Genomic DNA, 19,769 nt, shown 5'->3' on the forward strand with positions numbered 1-19,769 from the left:
CTTTATTACTGCCACTTTTCGTGAGTTTGGTACACATCCGGTGGATAGAGAGCCGTTTATTATGTTCAACATAGGAGGGCCAAGCACAGGAAGCAGCTCTTTCAATAGTTTAGTTGGAATCGGGTCCAGTATGCAGCTTGAAGGTTTAGAGGCCATGATTATTTTCATAATTGTGTCAAGAGATATAGTACTAAAACACTTGAGTGTCACCCTTGATCCTAGGTTCTGGTAGAGTTGTGCAGACTCAGACAACTGAGCTTTGGAGGAATACGCAGTAAAGAGGAGTCCGTAATTTGCTTTCTAATGATCATAATCTTTTCCTCGAAGAAGCTCATGAATTTATTGCTGCTGAAGTGAAAGCCATCCTCTCTTGGGGAATGCTGCTTTGCGAAAGTATCAAAAATACATTTTGGATTATTATTTTCCTCAATTAAGTTGGAAAAATAGGATGATCGAGCAGCAGTGAGTGCTCTTCGATACTGCACGGTTAGTCTTTCCGAGCTCATCGGAAGACTTCCAGTTTGGTGTGGCACCTTTTCCGTTCCAATTTTCTGGAAGGTTGTTTCAGAGCTTGGGTATTTTCTGTATACCAGAGAGTTAGTTTCTTATGACAAATGTTTTTAGTTTTTAGGGTATTGCATCTAGGGTATTGCGCAAGGTTAAATTGAGTTCCTCAGTTAGGTAGTTAACTGATTTTTGTCCTCTGACGTCCTTGGGTCGACAGAGGGAGTCTGGAAGGGCATCAACTAGTCTTTGGGTTTTGGACTGGGTCTGTGGACTTAATTTTTTATTTTATTTTTATTTTACCCCTTTTTCTCCCCAATTTCATGGTATCCAATTGTTTAGTAGCTACTATCTTCTCTCATCGCTACAACTCCCGTGCGGGCTCGGGAGAAACAAAGGTTAGAAGTCATGCGTCCTCCGATACACAAACCAACCAAGCCACACTGCGTCTTAACACAGCGCACATCCAACCTTGGTTAGCACACACTGCGCCCGGCACGCCACAGGAGTCGCTAGTGCGCAATGAGACCAAGCCCTCCCTAACCCGGATGACGCTAGGCCAATTGTGCATCGCCCCACGGACCTCCCGGTCTCGGCCAGTTGCGACAGAGCCTGGGTGCGAACCCAGAGTCTCTGGTGGCACAGCTGGCGCTGCAGTACAACGCCCTTAACCACTGCGCCACCCGGGAGGCCCTGTCTGTGAATAGTAAAGTCAACCAAAAATTTGAATATTATCTGCTATGACTACAAGGTCCGATAGGAATTCAGGGAACTCAGTGAGGAACGCTGCATATGGCCCAGGAGGCCTGTAAACAGTAGCTATAAAAAGTGATTGAGTAGGCAGCGTAGATTTCATGACTAGGATCTCAAAAGATGAAAACGTCGGGGGGGGGCTTTGTAAATTGAAATTTGATATCGTAAATGTTAGCAACACCTCCACCTTTGCGGGATGCATGGGGGATATGGTCACAAGGAGGTGAGGCCTCATTTAACACATTAAATTAATCAGGCTTAAGCCATGTTTCAGTCAGGCCAATCACATCAAGATTATGATCAGTGATTAGTTCATTGACTATAACTGCCTTTGAAGTGAGGGATCTAACATTAAGTAGGCCTATTTTGAGATGTGAGGTATCACAATCTCTTTCAATAATGGCAGGAATTGAGATCTTTATTCTAGTGAGATTGCTAAGGCGAACACCGCCATGTTTAGTTTTGCCCAACCTGGAGGCACAGACACGGTCTCAATGGGGATAACTGAGCTGACTACACTGACTGTGCTTGTGGCAGACTCCGCTGTCGATAAAACTTCCGGAGTGAAAAAGTTGAATAAAATAAATGTCACCAATCACTGCCCTGGGGCATTGGGATATATATATATTTTTAGACCAGAGGAAAGAGTGCCTCCTACTGACCCTCCACCACCACTTCCAGGAGCATCTGGTCTCCCATCCAGGGAACAACCAGGACCGACCATGCTTAGTGGCAAGCCCACAGTGGGATACAGGGTGGTATGCTGTTGGCTGATTGTTAGTTACCTATAGTAGAAACAAATTGATACTTGTAATGAAATATCGATTTTAAATTGGCCCAAAAAAGTTAGTGATTATTTAACTGTATTGGATTTTGTTCACCAGACCATCCGTATAAAAACAATGCCGTTAACAGAGGAAAATCAAACAATCAGATCACCCCCCCATCCATTTACATTCTGGCCCTAAGCATAGCTAAATAACAATAATGTGCTGTTAACCCGCTACAGAGACAAAACAAACAATCAGATCACCCCCCCATCCCTTTACATTCTGGCCCTAAGCACAGCTAAATAACAATAATGTGCTGTTAACCCGCTACAGAGAAGAAAAAAAACAATCAGACCACTCCCCCTCCTCTTTTCAGTTTGCTGCAGCTAGCGAGCTGCAACAAACACTCAAACTGGACAGTTTTATCTCCATCTCTTCATTCTAAGACTCAATCATGGACACTCTTACTGGCACTTGTAGCTGCTTCGCGTGATGCATTGTTCACTCTACCTTCTTGCCCTTTGTGCTGTTGTCTGTGCCCAATAATGTTTGTACCATGTTTTGCGCTGCTACCATGCTTTGCTGCTGCCATGCTGTGTTGCTAACTTATTGTTGTCGTGTTGTGTTACTACCGTGTATTTGTCATGTTGTGTTTCTACCATGCTGTGTTGTCATCTGTTGTTGCCATGTTATGTTGTTGTCGTAGGTCTCTCTTGATGTAGTGTTGTGGTGTCTCTCTTATCGTGATGTGTGTTTTGTTCTACATTTGATTTTGAATCCCAGCCCCCGCAGGAAGTCTTTTGCCTTTTGGTAGGCCGTCATTGTAAATAACAATTTGTTCTTAAATGACTTGCCTAGTTTAATAAAGGTTAAATAAATAAAAATCCCACATCTCTTTTTTACATTCTGGACCTAAGCACAGCTAAACAACAACAGACTTAGCTCCATAGCTGTCTAGCTAAAGCGGGAATTGTTTTGTTTTTGTTGTCAGGATTACTTCCTACAGTATGTGTGTCGTCTCAGGCCATTGTGAAGTTGCCTAGGAGGGAGTGTTTCCAGACATGCTGATAACATTAAGGCGTTTTCCGTGGCCATCTCTCTCACACTCTGACACTCTGACTGGGACATGAGAACATTATCTAGCTATGCTCCTCCACCAACACCTTCAGGGGCTTTGTTTGACTCTGACAGCTACATTGTACACATCATTGCCCTGCTGTTTGGAACTCTAACATAATCTGATAGAGTTACATTACATTATATTATTTTCCATAATATTCAACCTTGGCGAATATATCATGGGCATGCTGTAGAAAGGAAAATTGACCTATATATTATAATTATAATATAATCTTTGAGAACTAACAATCACCATAATAAAAGCTAAACAGTAAGGAAAATTGAAAATTATAAAAACAATTAATTGAACAATATTGATATAGTTGTTATGTTAAATGTTAAATAACATAGCATTAGCCATGGCAAAATGCATAGAATTGCAGGAAATTATCTTTAAAACTGCAACATTTTCTCTCAGCTACTTGGCAGAATATGTAGAATCCTTGGAAATTAGATTTAAAACTCCAAAATGTTCTCTCAGCTCTATGACTCAATCAATGTGTAGAATTGCAGGAAATTAACGTTAAATTACAAACATTTTTTCACTTTTAAAAAACCCCCACCAAGATGGGGCCTCTAAAATGTTCTACAGAATTCTGCCATGCTGACTGTGCAAATTGCCACGCCCCCTGCCACACCCTTTGGCACACCCACCACCGTAGCCCCCTTTTGATCCAGAAAAAAACCCTGCTGACATAGCAGTGGTGTAGATGTGGACTGAGCTGACATAGCAGTGGTGTAGATGTGGACTGACCTGACATAGCAGTGGTGTAGATGTGGACTGAGCTGACATAGCAGTGGTGTAGATGTGGACTGACCTGACATAGCAGTGGTCTAGATGTGGACTGAGCTGACATAGCAGTGGTGTAGATGTGGACTGACCTGACATAGCAGTGGTCTAGATGTGGACTGACCTGACATAGCAGTGGTCTAGATGTGGACTGACCTGACATAGCAGTGGTGTAGATGTGGACTGACCTGACATAGCAGTGGTCTAGATGTGGACTGACCTGACATAGCAGTGGTGTAGGTGTGGACTGACCTGACATAGCAGTGGTGTAGGTGTGGACTGAGCTGACATAGCAGTGGTCTAGATGTGGACTGACCTGACATAGCAGTGGTGTAGATGTGGACTGACCTGACATAGCAGTGGTCTAGAAGTGGACTGACCTGACATAGCAGTGGTCTAGATGTGGACTGACCTGACATAGCAGTGGTCTAGATGTGGACTGAGCTGACATAGCAGTGGTCTAGATGTGGACTGAGCTGACATAGCAGTGGTGTAGATGTGGACTGACCTGACATAGCAGTGGTCTAGATGTGGACTGACCTGACATAGCAGTGGTGTAGGTGTGGACTGACGTGACATAGCAGTCGAAAGAGAGTGATTAGTTGGGGGGTTTTACTACGTGCTAACCTTATCATTGATACACTCAGCTGAGGAAAAGTCAAAGACTGCTATCATTGCATAATTTGATAACTGTCCTCTAGTTCCAGATGCAGTGTGATAGGCCCCACAATACCAATTTCCCTCATATTTACCAAAATAGATAACACAGTGATTCAGTGATGACGCAGAATGAAACTCAATAAATGTCTAGGGCTGATATAGATGATTTAAACAGAGGAAGCAACTCTGGGTGGCAGTAAAGGGAAGAAGTAACGATGAAACACAAAGATAACTGAAGCAGAATTCTGTCCCTTTCTCTGATTTGCGCATCATCACACGATCAATCATATTCAGTATCTTCAAGACACAGCTAAACATTATGGATGCAAATTGAAAAACAGCAATATTTGTATTTACTCTGCACCTTGATAGTGCTATGACAGAGACCAGGTATACTGTAGCAATAATTTTTTAGGGAATAGTATAGGCAAGTATAATAATAATAATAATAATTTACTATGGAACAGTTGTTCTATATGGTTCTACATGGGTTCTACATGGTACAATAATCTCAAATATAAAATATATTTAGATTTGTTTAACACTTTTTTTGTCACTACATGATTCCATATGTGTTATTTCATAGTTTTGATGTCTTCACTATTATTCTACAATGTAGAAAATAGTACAAAATCAAGCACAACCATTGAATGAGTAGGTGTGTCCAAACTTTTGACTGGTACTATATATATATATAACTACCCAGTTAGGGATTAGAACAGATGTCTAGTTGTTTCAGACTAATAGAACATGGATTCACTGTGTCCCGGGTGCTGTGCTCGTCTCAATGACTGTGTCCTGGATGCTGTGCTCGTCTCAATGACTGTGTCCTGGGTGCTGTGCTCGTCTCAATGACTGTGTCCTGGGTGCTGTGCTCGTCTCAATGACTGTGTCCCGGGTGCTGTGCTCGTCTCAATGACTGTGTCCTGGGTGCTGTGCTCGTCTCAATGACTGTGTCCTGGGTGCTGTGCTCGTCTCAATGACTGTGTCCCGGGTGCTGTGCTCGTCTCAATGACTGTGTCCCGGGTGCTGTGCTCGTCTCAATGACTGAGTCCAGGGTGCTGTGCTCGTCTCAATGACTGTGTCCCGGGTGCCGTGCTCGTCTCAATGACTGTGCCCCGGGTGCTGTGCTCGTCTCAATGACTGTGTCCTGGGTGCTGTGCTCGTCTCAATAACTGTGTCCTGGGTGCTGTGCTCGTCTCAATGACTGTGTCCTGGTTGCTGTGCTCGTCTCAATGACTGTGTCCCGGGTGCTGTGCTCGTCTCAATAACTGTGTCCTGGGTGCTGTGCTCGTCTCAATGACTGTGTCCCGGGTGCTGTGCTCGTCTCAATGACTGTGTCCAGGGTGCTGTGCTCGTCTCAATGACTGTGTCCTGGGTGCTGTGCTCGTCTCAATGACTGTGTCCCGGGTGCTGTGCTCGTCTCAATGACTGTGTCCCGGGTGCTGTGGTCGTCTCAATGACTGTGTCCCGGGTGCTGTGCTCGTCTCAATGACTGTGTCCAGGGTGCTGTGCTCGTCTCAATGACTGTGTCCTGGGTGCTGTGCTCGTCTCAATGACTGTGTCCCGGGTGCTGTGCTCGTCTCAATGACTGTGTCATTGCTGTTCAAGAATGGTTGACATCATGCTAATTTGTAAATGTCACAATCGATATAAACAGCACAGTAATTAATTTGGATTCCTCTGAGACCGTGACACAGTAAACAAGTGGGTGTTTCAAAGCATGTCTGGTGACATTCCTCATGGAGTTGTGGCGTGCAGGAGGAGTAGCTTGATTACTGTACTTGGTCGCGAGTTAGTTGTTTGCTACGAGAGTCAACATCCAAACAAGACTTTTGTCACTAATATGTGGTGGGATGGACCTTGCATTACATCAGAAAACGGGTAGATCTTATACATACTGTATAACATAATGAACAATGTACAGCCTTAATGTTGGCCTATAAAGACTTGTCATTCATCGGTTTGTTAGTCGTACGAGTGATGACAGTCTCGCACCAAAGGCACATTGCAGACATTGTTTATCAGAGACAGGAACTCAGATGACTCATCGCTGCTCTGTGAAACCTAGAGAGAGCTGCCACTGTTTTCCCTCAGGAAGAGACAGACATGTAACTCATTCCACTGTGATGTTCCCCAGTCCCCTTCTCTCTGAGTCTCCGTGTCGCCAACCTGGGGGGGGGGTGAAGCTGGAGGAGGGTTGTGTATTTCAGGGCCTGGGGTTCCAGCATGTGAGTGGTCTAGTGGGAGACGGGGGTTATGTCTTGGGGACGGGGGTTATGTCTTGGAGACGGGGGTTCTGTGTACAGAGGCCAGTGGGTTGCAGGGGGACAGGGGTTAAGTGTGGGGACAGGGGGGCGGAGTTTGAGTGTGGGGACAGGGGGGCGGAGTTTGAGTGTTCGGGCAGAGGGGCAGTGGTAGGGGAACAGCTCTAGTCCTCACCGAGGTCCTGCCCCCTTGCGTTGAGCTCTGACACAAGTGTGAAAAGGTAACATCCTCCCTGCTGTGGCCAATTGAGGAATCTGGAGGGTTGAACCTACTTGGAGGTGGGTTAGCATTTGAAATGCCCCTCTGGTAGATGGATGATTAACAACCAGAGGCTTTTGCAGACAGGAGACAAGCCTAATCTCTCTCTCTGAGGCCCTGGTGAGACCCCGTGACCACCAGGAAGCAGAAAGAACATATAAAGATCTACAGCTCAGAGCTACATACAGTGGACAGATAGATACAAATTGAACTGTTGACCTTGTTGACTCTATAGATGCAATTATACTGTATATCTGGAGATTTTCATTTGGTGTGCGTCTTCACTTTCAAACTGAGTTTCAATCAGTTTCAGACTGAGTTTCTATCAGTTTTTAACTGAGTTTCTATCAGTTTTTAACTGAGTTTCTATCCGTTTTTAACTGAGTTTCTATCCGTTTTTAACTGAGTTTCTATCCGTTTTTAACTGAGTTTCTATCAGTTTTTAACTGAGTTTCAATCAGTTTTTAACTGTGTTTCAATCAGTTTCAGACTGAGTTTCAATCCGTTTCAGACTGAGTTTCAATCAGTTTCAGACTGAGTTTCAATCCGTTTCAGACTGAGTTTCAATCAGTTTCAGACTGAGTTTCAATCAGTTTCAGACTGAGTTTCAATCAGTTTTTAACTGAGTTTCTATCAGTTTTTAACTGAGTTTCAATCAGTTTCTAACTGAGTTTCAATCAGTTTCAAGTGAGTGGAAAAAGGAGAAAAGAGTTTGGTGTTTAGATGGCAGATTATGTGGGTCAGGATGTGTGAAAAATGGCTACAAACTCAATCTGGGGAGTTGATTCTAGTTGATAACTGATGTTGACATGGGAAAAAAACCACTTCTCATCAGTTCTGCTGATGTGTAAGTGTGTTCCATCACAGATATGAATTATCTAGATGTTTGTCAAATTCCTTGAATAAATGACATAATGTATGTCGATGGAAGTACACTATTCTAGTCTCCCTTTCTATTATAGTCTTACTTCTCTATGTTATTCTCCATGCTGAAATGGGAAGCAGCTCTATTTACAGCTGTTGGACTGGACAGTCCCTTGAACTAGAAGACCAGTGGAATGGAAGGTGTCATCTTTGTCTGGCGTTGCCAGTCCGTGTCATTAAAGTCCAGGTGGAAGCTGAGGGGTCAGATGACTGTAGGAGGAGGAGGAGGATGAGTGTGTGTGTGTGTGTGTGTGTGTGTGTGTGTGTGTGTGTGTGTGTGTGTGTGTGTGTGTGTGTGTGTGTGTGTGTGTGTGTGTGTGTGTGTGTGTGTGTGTGTGTGTGTGTGTGTGTGTGTGTGTGTGTGTGTGTGTGTGTCTGTGTGTGTGTGTGTGCGAAGGCTGTAACTCCCCCAGGAAGGCAGGCAGGCAGCGCAGCTGAGTGTGGGAGGGGCCGTCTCTCTCCGTAGCCTGGGTGTGAGTCTAGGACTGGGAGGCTCAGAAATTCAGACACAGAGTGGTCTGAGAGAGAGAGAGAGAGAGAGAGAGAGAGAGAGAGAGAGAGAGAGAGAGAGAGAGAGAGCTATAGGGGCTCAGGAGAACTTCCCTAACTTTACCCTCAGCTGGACATGCTGGCTACCTGTTGCTGCTCTTTGGGATTTAGTGAGGACATTTGTGTCCACAGCTGTTGACAATGCAAGGAAGGGCTAACAAAGCCCCTAAGAAGGAGCTGGTGATTGACTCTCCCCAGCAGTACAAGAGTTTGGCTGGAGCCGAGGTGGAGGCAGTACCGCAGGTGGTGGTAAGTCATGGAATGAGGGGATAACCTAGCAATGGTTTCAGCTGAGACACTAAAAGTTACTTTAGTAGTTGGCTGAATTTCTTTACCACATGTTTTGGGTTGGAAACGTTAAGTGGTAGCTGAAATGGTTGTGTTACTTCATCACATTTCAGCAGTGCTTGACGATATTGTTTACAGTCAAATATCTGTAGCACTCAATATTCCTTGTTGTGGTGTAGTTATAGCATAACTGTTGTGATGGCAGGCATCTGGAACCTCTGAACTGGCCTTGTTCTGCTAGCAGCTTCATGACTAGTCTGGAACCTCTGAACTGGCCTTGTTCTGTTAGCAGCTTCATGACTAGTCTAGAATGGCCTTGTTCTGCTAGCAGCTTCATGACTAGTCTAGAATGGCCTTGTTCTGCTAGCAGCTTCATGACTAGTCTAGAATGGCCTTGTTCTGCTAGCAGCTTCATGACTAGTCTAGAATGGCCTTGTTCTGCTAGCAGCTTCATGACTAGTCTAGAATGGCCTTGTTCTGCTAGCAGCTTCATGACTAGTCTAGAATGGCCTTGTTCTGCTAGCAGCTTCATGACTAGTCTGGAATGGCCTTGTTCTGCTAGCAGCTTCATGACTAGTCTGGAATGGCCTTGTTCTGCTAGCAGCTTCATGACTAGTCTGGAATGGCCTTGTTCTGTTAGCAGCTTCATGACTAGTCTGGAACCTCTGAACTGGCCTTGTTCTGCTAGCAGCTTCATGACTAGTCTGGAACCTCTGAACTGGCCTTGTTCTGCTAGCAGCTTCATGACTAGTCTGGAACCTCTGAACTGGCCTTGTTCTGCTAGCAGCTTCATGACTAGTCTGGAACCTCTGAACTGGCCTTGTTCTGCTAGCAGCTTCATGACTAGTCTGGAACCTCTGAACTGGCCTTGTTCTGCTAGCAGCTTCATGACTAGTCTGGAACCTCTGAACTGGCCTTGTTCTGCTAGCAGCTTCATGACTAGTCTGGAACCTCTGAACTGGCCTTGTTCTGCTAGCAGCTTCATGACTAGTCTGGAACCTCTGAACTGGCCTTGTTCTGCTAGCAGCTTCATGACTAGTCTGGAACCTCTGAACTGGCCTTGTTCTGCTAGCAGCTTCATGACTAGTCTGGAACCTCTGAACTGGCCTTGTTCTGCTAGCAGCTTCATGACTAGTCTGGAACCTCTGAACTGGCCTTGTTCTGCTAGCAGCTTCATGACTAGTCTGGAACCTCTGAACTGGCCTTGTTCTGTTAGCAGCTTCATGACTAGTCTAGAATGGCCTTGTTCTGTTAGCAGCTTCATGACTAGTCTAGAATGGCCTTGTTCTGTTAGCAGCTTCATGACTAGTCTAGAATGGCCTTGTTCTGCTAGCAGCTTCATGACTAGTCTGGAACCTCTGAACTGGCCTTGTTCTGTTAGCAGCTTCATGACTAGTCTGGAACCTCTAAGCTGGCCTTGTTCTGTTAGCAGCTTCATGACTAGTCTGGAACCTCTGAACTGGCCTTGTTCTGCTAGCAGCTTCATGACTAGTCTGGAACCTCTGAACTGGCCTTGTTCTGCTAGCAGCTTCATGACTAGTCTGGAACCTCTAAGCTGGCCTTGTTCTGCTAGCAGCTTCATGACTAGTCTGGAACCTCTGAACTGGCCTTGTTCTGCTAGCAGCTTCATGACTAGTCTGGAACCTCTGAACTGGCCTTGTTCTGCTAGCAGCTTCATGACTAGTCTGGAACCTCTGAACTGGCCTTGTTCTGCTAGCAGCTTCATGACTAGTCTGGAACCTCTGAACTGGCCTTGTTCTGTTAGCAGCTTCATGACTAGTCTAGAATGGCCTTGTTCTGTTAGCAGCTTCATGACTAGTCTAGAATGGCCTTGTTCTGTTAGCAGCTTCATGACTAGTCTAGAATGGCCTTGTTCTGCTAGCAGCTTCATGACTAGTCTGGAACCTCTGAACTGGCCTTGTTCTGTTAGCAGCTTCATGACTAGTCTGGAACCTCTAAGCTGGCCTTGTTCTGTTAGCAGCTTCATGACTAGTCTGGAACCTCTGAACTGGCCTTGTTCTGCTAGCAGCTTCATGACTAGTCTGGAACCTCTGAACTGGCCTTGTTCTGCTAGCAGCTTCATGACTAGTCTGGAACCTCTGAACTGGCCTTGTTCTGTTAGCAGCTTCATGACTAGTCTGGAACCTCTGAACTGGCCTTGTTCTGTTAGCAGCTTCATGACTAGTCTGGAACCTCTGAACTGGCCTTGTTCTGCTAGCAGCTTCATGACTAGTCTGGAACCTCTGAACTGGCCTTGTTCTGTTAGCAGCTTCATGACTAGTCTAGAATGGCCTTGTTCTGCTAGCAGCTTCATGACTAGTCTGGAACCTCTGAACTGGCCTTGTTCTGTTAGCAGCTTCATGACTAGTCTGGAACCTCTGAACTGGCCTTGTTCTGCTAGCAGCTTCATGACTAGTCTGGAACCTCTGAACTGGCCTTGTTCTGTTAGCAGCTTCATGACTAGTCTGGAACCTCTGAACTGGCCTTGTTCTGCTAGCAGCTTCATGACTAGTCTGGAACCTCTGAACTGGCCTTGTTCTGTTAGCAGCTTCATGACTAGTCTGGAACCTCTGAACTGGCCTTGTTCTGCTAGCAGCTTCATGACTAGTCTGGAACCTCTGAACTGGCCTTGTTCTGCTAGCAGCTTCATGACTAGTCTGGAACCTCTAAGCTGGCCTTGTTCTGCTAGCAGCTTCATGACTAGTCTGGAACCTCTGAACTGGCCTTGTTCTGCTAGCAGCTTCATGACTAGTCTGGAACCTCTAAGCTGGCCTTGTTCTGCTAGCAGCTTCATGACTAGTCTGGAACCTCTGAACTGGCCTTGTTCTGCTAGCAGCTTCATGACTAGTCTGGAACCTCTGAACTGGCCTTGTTCTGTTAGCAGCTTCATGACTAGTCTGGAACCTCTGAACTGGCCTTGTTCTGTTAGCAGCTTCATGACTAGTCTGGAACCTCTGAACTGGCCTTGTTCTGCTAGCAGCTTCATGACTAGTCTGGAACCTCTGAACTGGCCTTGTTCTGCTAGCAGCTTCATGACTAGTCTGGAACCTCTAAGCTGGCCTTGTTCTGCTAGCAGCTTCATGACTAGTCTGGAACCTCTGAACTGGCCTTGTTCTGCTAGCAGCTTCATGACTAGTCTGGAACCTCTGAACTGGCCTTGTTCTGTTAGCAGCTTCATGACTAGTCTAGAACCTCTGAACTGGCCTTGTTCTGCTAGCAGCTTCATGACTAGTCTAGAACCTCTGAACTGGCCTTGTTCTGCTAGCAGCTTCATGACTAGTCTGGAACCTCTGAACTGGCCTTGTTCTGCTAGCAGCTTCATGACTAGTCTGGAACCTCTGAACTGGCCTTGTTCTGTTAGCAGCTTCATGACTAGTCTGGAACCTCTGAACTGGCCTTGTTCTGCTAGCAGCTTCATGACTAGTCTGGAACCTCTGAACTGGCCTTGTTCTGTTAGCAGCTTCATGACTAGTCTGGAACCTCTGAACTGGCCTTGTTCTGTTAGCAGCTTCATGACTAGTCTGGAACCTCTGAACTGGCCTTGTTCTGTTAGCAGCTTCATGACTAGTCTAGAATGGCCTTGTTCTGCTAGCAGCTTCATGACTAGTCTAGAATGGCCTTGTTCTGCTAGCAGCTTCATGACTAGTCTGGAACCTCTGAACTGGCCTTGTTCTCCTAGCAGCTTCATGACTAGTCTGGAACCTCTGAACTGGCCTTGTTCTGCTAGCAGCTTCATGACTAGTCTGGAACCTCTGAACTGGCCTTGTTCTGTTAGCAGCTTCATGACTAGTCTGGAACCTCTGAACTGGCCTTGTTCTGCTAGCAGCTTCATGACTAGTCTGGAACCTCTGAACTGGCCTTGTTCTGTTAGCAGCTTCATGACTAGTCTGGAACCTCTGAACTGGCCTTGTTCTGCTAGCAGCTTCATGACTAGTCTGGAACCTCTGAACTGGCCTTGTTCTGCTAGCAGCTTCATGACTAGTCTGGAACCTCTGAACTGGCCTTGTTCTGTTAGCAGCTTCATGACTAGTCTGGAACCTCTGAACTGGCCTTGTTCTGTTAGCAGCTTCATGACTAGTCTGGAACCTCTGAACTGGCCTTGTTCTGCTAGCAGCTTCATGACTAGCCTAGAATGGCCTTGTTCTGCTAGCAGCTTCATGACTAGTCTAGAATGGCCTTGTTCTGCTAGCAGCTTCATGACTAGTCTAGAATGGCCTTGTTCTGCTAGCAGCTTCATGACTAGTCTAGAATGGCCTTGTTCTGCTAGCAGCTTCATGACTAGCCTAGAATGGCCTTGTTCTGCTAGCAGCTTCATGACTAGTCTGGAACCTCTGAACTGGCCTTGTTCTGTTAGCAGCTTCATGACTAGTCTAGAATGGCCTTGTTCTTCTTGCAGCTTCATGACTAGTCTAGAACCTCTGAACTGGCCTTGTTCTGTTAGCAGCTTCATGACTAGTCTAGAACCTCTGAACTGGCATTGTTCTCCTAGCAGCTTCATGACTAGTCTAGAACCTCTGAACTGGCCTTGTTCTGTTAGCAGCTTCATGACTAGTCTGGAACCTCTAAGCTGGCCTTGTTCTGCTAGCAGCTTCATGACTAGTCTGGAACCTCTGAACTGGCCTTGTTCTGCTAGCAGCTTCATGACTAGTCTAGAACCTCTGAACTGGCCTTGTTCTGTTAGCAGCTTCATGACTAGTCTGGAACCTCTGAACTGGCCTTGTTCTGTTAGAAGCTTAATGACTAGTCTAGAATGGCCTTGTTCTGCTAGCAGCTTCATGACTAGCCTAGAATGGCCTTGTTCTGCTAGCAGCTTCATGACTAGTCTGGAACCTCTGAACTGGCCTTGTTCTGTTAGCAGCTTCATGACTAGTCTAGAATGGCCTTGTTCTGCTAGCAGCTTCATGATTAGTCTAGAACCTCTGAACTGGCCTTGTTCTGTTAGCATCTTCATGACTAGTCTAGAACCTCTGAACTGGCCTAGTTCTGCTAGCAGCTTCATGACTAGTCTAGAATGGCCTTGTTCTGCTTGCAGCTTCATGACTAGTCTAGAACCTCTGAACTGGCCTTGTTCTGCTAGCAGCTTCATGACTCGTTTAGAACCTCTGAACTGGCCTTGTTCTGCTAGCATCTTCATGACTAGTCTGGAACCTCTGAACTGGCCTTGTTCTGCTAGCAGCTTCATGACTAGTCTAGAACCACTGAACTGGCCTTGTTCTGTAGAACATCCGTTTCTATGGTGAGTAGAACGGCCGTTTCTATGGTGAGTAGAACTGTATTTTCTATGGTGAGTAGAACTACCGTTTCTATGGTGAGTAGAACGGCCGTTTCTATGGTGAGTAGAACTGTATTTTCTATGGTGAGTAGAACTGTATTTTCTATGGTGAGTAGAACTACCGTTTCTATGGTGAGTAGAACGGCCGTTTCTATGGTGAGTAGAACTACCCTTTCTATGGTGAGTAGAACGGCCGTTTCTATGGTGAGCAGAACTACCGTTTCTATGGTGAGTAGAACGGCCGTTTCTATGTTGAGTAGAACTACCGTTTCTATGGTGAGTAGAACGGCCGTTTCTATGGTGAGTAGAACTACCGTTTCTATGGTGAGTAGAACGGCCGTTTCTATGGTGAGTAGAACTACCGTTTCTATGGTGAGTAGAACTACCGTTTCTATGGTGAGTAGAACGGCCATTTCTATGGTGAGTAGAACGGCCATTTCTATCAAAAGGCTAAAACTTCCCAGAGGCACTTTTTGTTAATAAGGAATAGTTGCCCTTCTGTTTCAAATCATATGCACTATTTAACCATGTTGTCACTGAGCCGCACTACCCATGGTTTGTGGTAAGTCTCTGGTTGCCCTCATGTAATATATGCCATTTAGCAGGCGTTTTTATCCACTGCAACTTACAGTCATGCGTGCGTTCTTTTTGTTGGGTGTACTGTACTGGTGTACTGTACTGGTGTACTGTGCTGTGCTGTGCTGTGCTGTGCTGTGCTGTGCTGTGCTGTGCTGTGCTGTGCTGTGCTGTGCTGTGGTGTACTGTGCTGTGCTGTGGTGTGGTGTGCTGTGATGTGGTGTACTGTGCTGCGGTGTGGTGTGGTGTACTGTGCTGTGGTGTGGTGTACTGTGCTGTGGTGTGGTGTACTGTGCTGTGGTGTGGTGTGCTGTGCTGTGCTGTGCTGTGCTGTACTGTGCTGTACTGTACTGTGCTGTGCTGTGCTGTACTGTGCTGTACTGTGGTGTACTGTGGTGTACTGTACTGTGGTGTACTGTACTGTACTGTGCTGTACTGTGCTGTGCTGTGCCTTGCTCTACTGTGCTGTACTGTGCTGTACTGTGCTGTGCTGTGCCTTGCTCTACTGTGCTGTACTGTGTTATATTGTGCTGTGCTGTGCCTTGCTCTACTGTGCTCTACTGTGCTGTACTGTGCTGTACTGTGCTGTGCTGTACTGTGCTGTACTGTGCTGTGCTGTACTGTGCTGTACTGTGCTGTACTGTGCTGTGCTGTACTGTGCTGTGCTGTACTGTGCTGTACTGTACTGTGCTGTGCTGTGCCTTGCTCTACTGTGCTGTACTGTGCTGTACTGTGCTGTGCTGTACTGTACTGTGCTGTACTGTGCTGTGCCTTGCTCTACTGTGCTGTACTGTACTGTACTGTGCTGTACTGTGCTGTGCTGTGCCTTGCTCTACTGTGCTGTACTGTGCTGTACTGTGCTGTGCTGTACTGTACTGTGCTGTACTGTGCTGTGCTGTGCCTTGCTCTACTGTGCTGTACTGTACTGTACTGTGCTGTGCTGTGCCTTGCTCTACTGTGCTGTACTGTGCTGTACTGTGCTGTACTGTGCTGTACTGTACTGTGCTGTGCTGTGCTGTGCTGTGCTGTGCTGTACTGTGCTGTGCTGTACTGTACTGTGCTGTGCTGTGCTGTACTGTGCTGTGCTGTACTGTGCTGTGCTGTACTGTGCTGTACTGTGCTGTGCTGTAGGAGGATCAGGGTCATCACTGCAGCAGTGGACTGGGCTGTGGTCATGGCTGAGGGAGTGAGAATGACTGGGCTGTGGTCGTGCCACTGGGCTGAGGGAGTGAGAATGACTGGGCTGTGGTCATGGCTGAGGGAGTGAGAATGACTGGGCTGTGGTCATGCCACTGGGCTGAGGGAGTGAGAATGACTGGGCTGTGGTCATGGCTGAGGGAGTGAGAATGACTGGGCTGTGGTCATGCCACTGGGCTGAGGGAGTGAGAATGACTGGGCTGTGGTCATGGCTGAGGGAGTTAGAACGACTGAGCTACAGTCAATGAATAGACATTTTCTTATCCAGGGCTTACTCTGTGGTTTGTCTGAATATGCTCGTCTGGTCCCTGACACAGGCATATGGAGAACCTCAAGGGTCATGTGGACAGTGGGAGGAAGGTTGACAATAGGCAAATCAAATCACATGTTATTTGTCACATGCGCCGAATACAACAAGTGTAGACCTGACCTTGAAATGTTTACTTACAAGCCCTTAACCAACAATGCAGTTCAAGAAATAGAGTTAATAAAATAGCTCAGTTGGTAGAGCATGGCGCTTGTAACGCCAGGGTAGTGGGTTCAATCCCCGGGACCACCCATACATAGAATGTATGCACACATGACTGTAAGTCGCTTTGGATAAAAGCGTCTGCTAAATAGCATATATTATTATTATTATTATTATTACTAAATAAACAAAAGTTTTCTAAAAAGTAATAAAATCAAAAAGTAACAAAAAAAATGACATTACAATAACAAGGCTATATACAGCCGGTACCGAGTCAATGTGCAGGTTAGTCGAGGTCATTTGTAAAGTGACGATGCATAGGTAATGAACAGCAAGTAGCAGTAGTGTAAAAACAAAGGGTGTCAATGTAAATAGTCCGGGTGAAATCACTCGGGAGCGTGTCTCTGCTCCCGAGTGGTGCAGTGGTCTAAGGCACTGCATCCCAGTGCTGGAGGTGTCACTACAGACCCTGGTTCGATTCCAGGTTGTATCACAACCAGCTGTGATTGGGAGTCTCATAGGACAGTGCACAATTGCCCCAGTGTCGTTTGGCTGGGGTAGGCCTTCATTGTAAATAAGAATTTGTTCTTAACTGACTTGCCTAGTTACATTTAAAAAAATGAAAGGCTCAGGAATCAATCACATAATGCACATGTGACATTGGCTAAATTAAATGTGTACTATTTCTCCTCAAGTACCTGTATTGAATTGAATGAGCTTTTTGTGTTTTCTTTAACAGTGTGTAGCGTATTGTTGGCTTCCGTAGGCTGATGATTGGCTTACTGTCACCTGACCCCCAGGTGTGTCATGCACAGGAAGTGTCTGGGAAAATCCCTGTTTAATGAGGTTTCCACAGTATTGGCTCCTGTGGGCGAAACAGTTAACATAACTGTCATATTCAATGTGTAGTCACTGAATTAAATTCGCCTTTTGCTTTCAAAGAATGTCAAATTCCATGTACAGGTTCATACCTGGAATCAGGACAGGCTACCTATGTTTATAATGTTATGCAAGGTTTACAGTAAGCTGTCTCTATGGCAGGTTGGCCTTGTGTAGCTGTGGGGCCTGTTCTGTGATCATAGCGATGTGGTGATTTCAGCTGACAGAGGATGAGAGTGCACACACACACACACGCACGCACACACACACACACACACACACACACACACACACACACACACACACACACACACACACACACACACACACACACACACACACACACACACACACACACACACACACACACACACACACACAGCTCACCTGTCTGGACTGTTATCTCCCAGCAGTCTGTATTCATGTCTCCTCACTCACCTGGCCTGAGAGCATGACTCTGTCAGCTGTCATTCGTGTTCTTGTCTCAGTGTGTTAGAAAGTATGTGTGCGTGTGTCAGACCTCACTGCAGGGTATGTTTGGGCACGTTTGCATTTGTGTGTGTGTGTGTGTGTGTGTGTGTGTGTGTGTGTGTGTGTGTGTGTGTGTGTGTGTGTGTGTGTGTGTGTGTGTGTGTGTGTGTGTGTGTGTGTGTGTGTGTGTGTGTGTGTGTGTGTGTGTGTGTGTGTGTGTGTGTGTGTGTGTGTGTGTGCGTATTCATGCTTGCATAAGCCAGCGTCACTCTTCTGAAGAATGTCTGATAATGCCCTCACAGGCTAGGAGCAGATAGGAAGACACCCTCCTCCTCACTGTCTTGCACTGTGACCGTGAAAGGGACAACAACAGGGATCTCTCCAGTCAACACTGTGGTGCTGACTGTGTTATTAGCATGGCCGCTAGCAATACATCTTAAAACTGGTCCATTAACAAGACTCTCCCTCTGAGATCATCAAACTAGATGCAACTGTACTGCTGCTCAACCCAAAGTCCTGGTTCTCTACCGGAGCTGTTGAGAATGTATAGATTTAGTCGTCTCAAGCTGGTGAGAATGTATAGATTTAGTCGTCTCAAGCTGTTGAGAATGTATATATTTAGTCATCTCAAGCTTTTGAGAGTGTATAGATTTAGTCGTCTCAAGCTGGTGAGAATGTATAGATTTAGTCGTCTCAAGTTGGTGAGAATGTATAGATTTAGTTGTCTCAAGTTGGTGAGAATGTATAGATTTAGTCGTCTCAAGCTGGTGAGAATGTATAGATTTAGTCGTCTCAAGCTGTTGAGAATGTATATATTTAGTCATCTCAAGCTTTTGAGAGTGTATAGATTTAGTCGTCTCAAGCTGGTGAGAATGTATAGATTTAGTCGTCTCAAGTTGGTGAGAATGTATAGATTTAGTTGTCTCAAGTTGGTGAGAATGTATAGATTTAGTCGTCTCAAGCTGTTGAGAATGTATAGATTTAGTCGTCTCAAGCTGTTGAGAATGTATAGATTTAGTCGTCTCAAGCTGGTGAGAATGTATATATTTAGTCATCTCAAGCTTTTGAGAGTGTATAGATTTAGTCGTCTCAAGCTGGTGAGAATGTATAGATTTAGTCGTCTCAAGCTGTTGAGAATGTATAGATTTAGTCGTCTCAAGTTGGTGAGAATGTATAGATTTAGTCGTCTCAAGTTGGTGAGAATGTATAGATTTAGTCATCTCAAGCTGGTGAGAATGTATAGATTTAGTCGTCTCAAGCTGGTGAGAATGTATAGATTTAGTCGTCTCAAGCTGGTGAGAATGTATAGATTTAGTCATCTCAAGCTGGTGAGAATGTATAGATTTAGTCGTCTCAAGCTGGTGAGAATGTATAGATTTAGTCGTCTCAAGCTGGTGAGAATGTATATATTTAGTCATCTCAAGCTGTTGAGAATGTATATATTTAGTCGTCTCAAGCTGGTGAGAATGTATAGATTTAGTCGTCTCAAGCTGTTGAGAATGTATAGATTTAGTCGTCTCAAGTTGGTGAGAATGTATAGATTTAGTCGTCTCAAGTTGGTGAGAATGTATAGATTTAGTCATCTCAAGCTGGTGAGAATGTATAGATTTAGTCGTCTCAAGCTGGTGAGAATGTATAGATTTAGTCGTCTCAAGCTGGTGAGAATGTATAGATTTAGTCATCTCAAGCTGGTGAGAATGTATAGATTTAGTCGTCTCAAGCTGGTGAGAATGTATAGATTTAGTCGTCTCAAGCTGGTGAGAATGTATAGATTTAGTCGTCTCAAGTTGGTGAGAATGTATAGATTTAGTCGTCTCAAGCTGTTGAGAATGTATAGATTTAGTCGTCTCAAGCTGTTGAGAAGGTATAGATTTAGTCGTCTCAAGCTGTTGAGAATGTATAGATTTAGTCGTCTCAAGCTGTTGAGAATGTATATATTTAGTCGTCTCAAGCTGGTGAGAATGTATAGATTTAGTCGTCTCAAGTTGGTGAGAATGTATAGATTTAGTCGTCTCAAGTGTC

At 45.4% G+C, this 19,769-nt stretch overlaps 1 protein-coding gene across 13 annotated transcripts in view; it reads left to right on the forward strand.

The window, feature by feature from the left end:
- Positions 1-19,769, forward strand: part of LOC123996368 (dedicator of cytokinesis protein 9-like) — a 189,373-nt gene that overhangs the window by 70,914 nt on the left and 98,690 nt on the right. Inside the window, exon 1 of one of the 13 annotated variants that reach the window (XM_046303425.1) lies at positions 8,581-8,844. The exons of the other annotated variants lie outside the window; for them this stretch is intronic. Coding sequence (XP_046159381.1) covers positions 8,737-8,844 — 108 coding nt within the window. The 5' untranslated portion in view covers positions 8,581-8,736. Of the gene's footprint in view, positions 1-8,580; positions 8,845-19,769 lie in introns of those variants that run through there. 13 annotated transcript variants of the gene reach the window in all.

This window comes from Oncorhynchus gorbuscha, linkage group LG01 (assembly GCF_021184085.1).
Source record: "Oncorhynchus gorbuscha isolate QuinsamMale2020 ecotype Even-year linkage group LG01, OgorEven_v1.0, whole genome shotgun sequence".
Classification (NCBI taxonomy): Eukaryota; Metazoa; Chordata; class Actinopteri; order Salmoniformes; family Salmonidae; genus Oncorhynchus; species Oncorhynchus gorbuscha.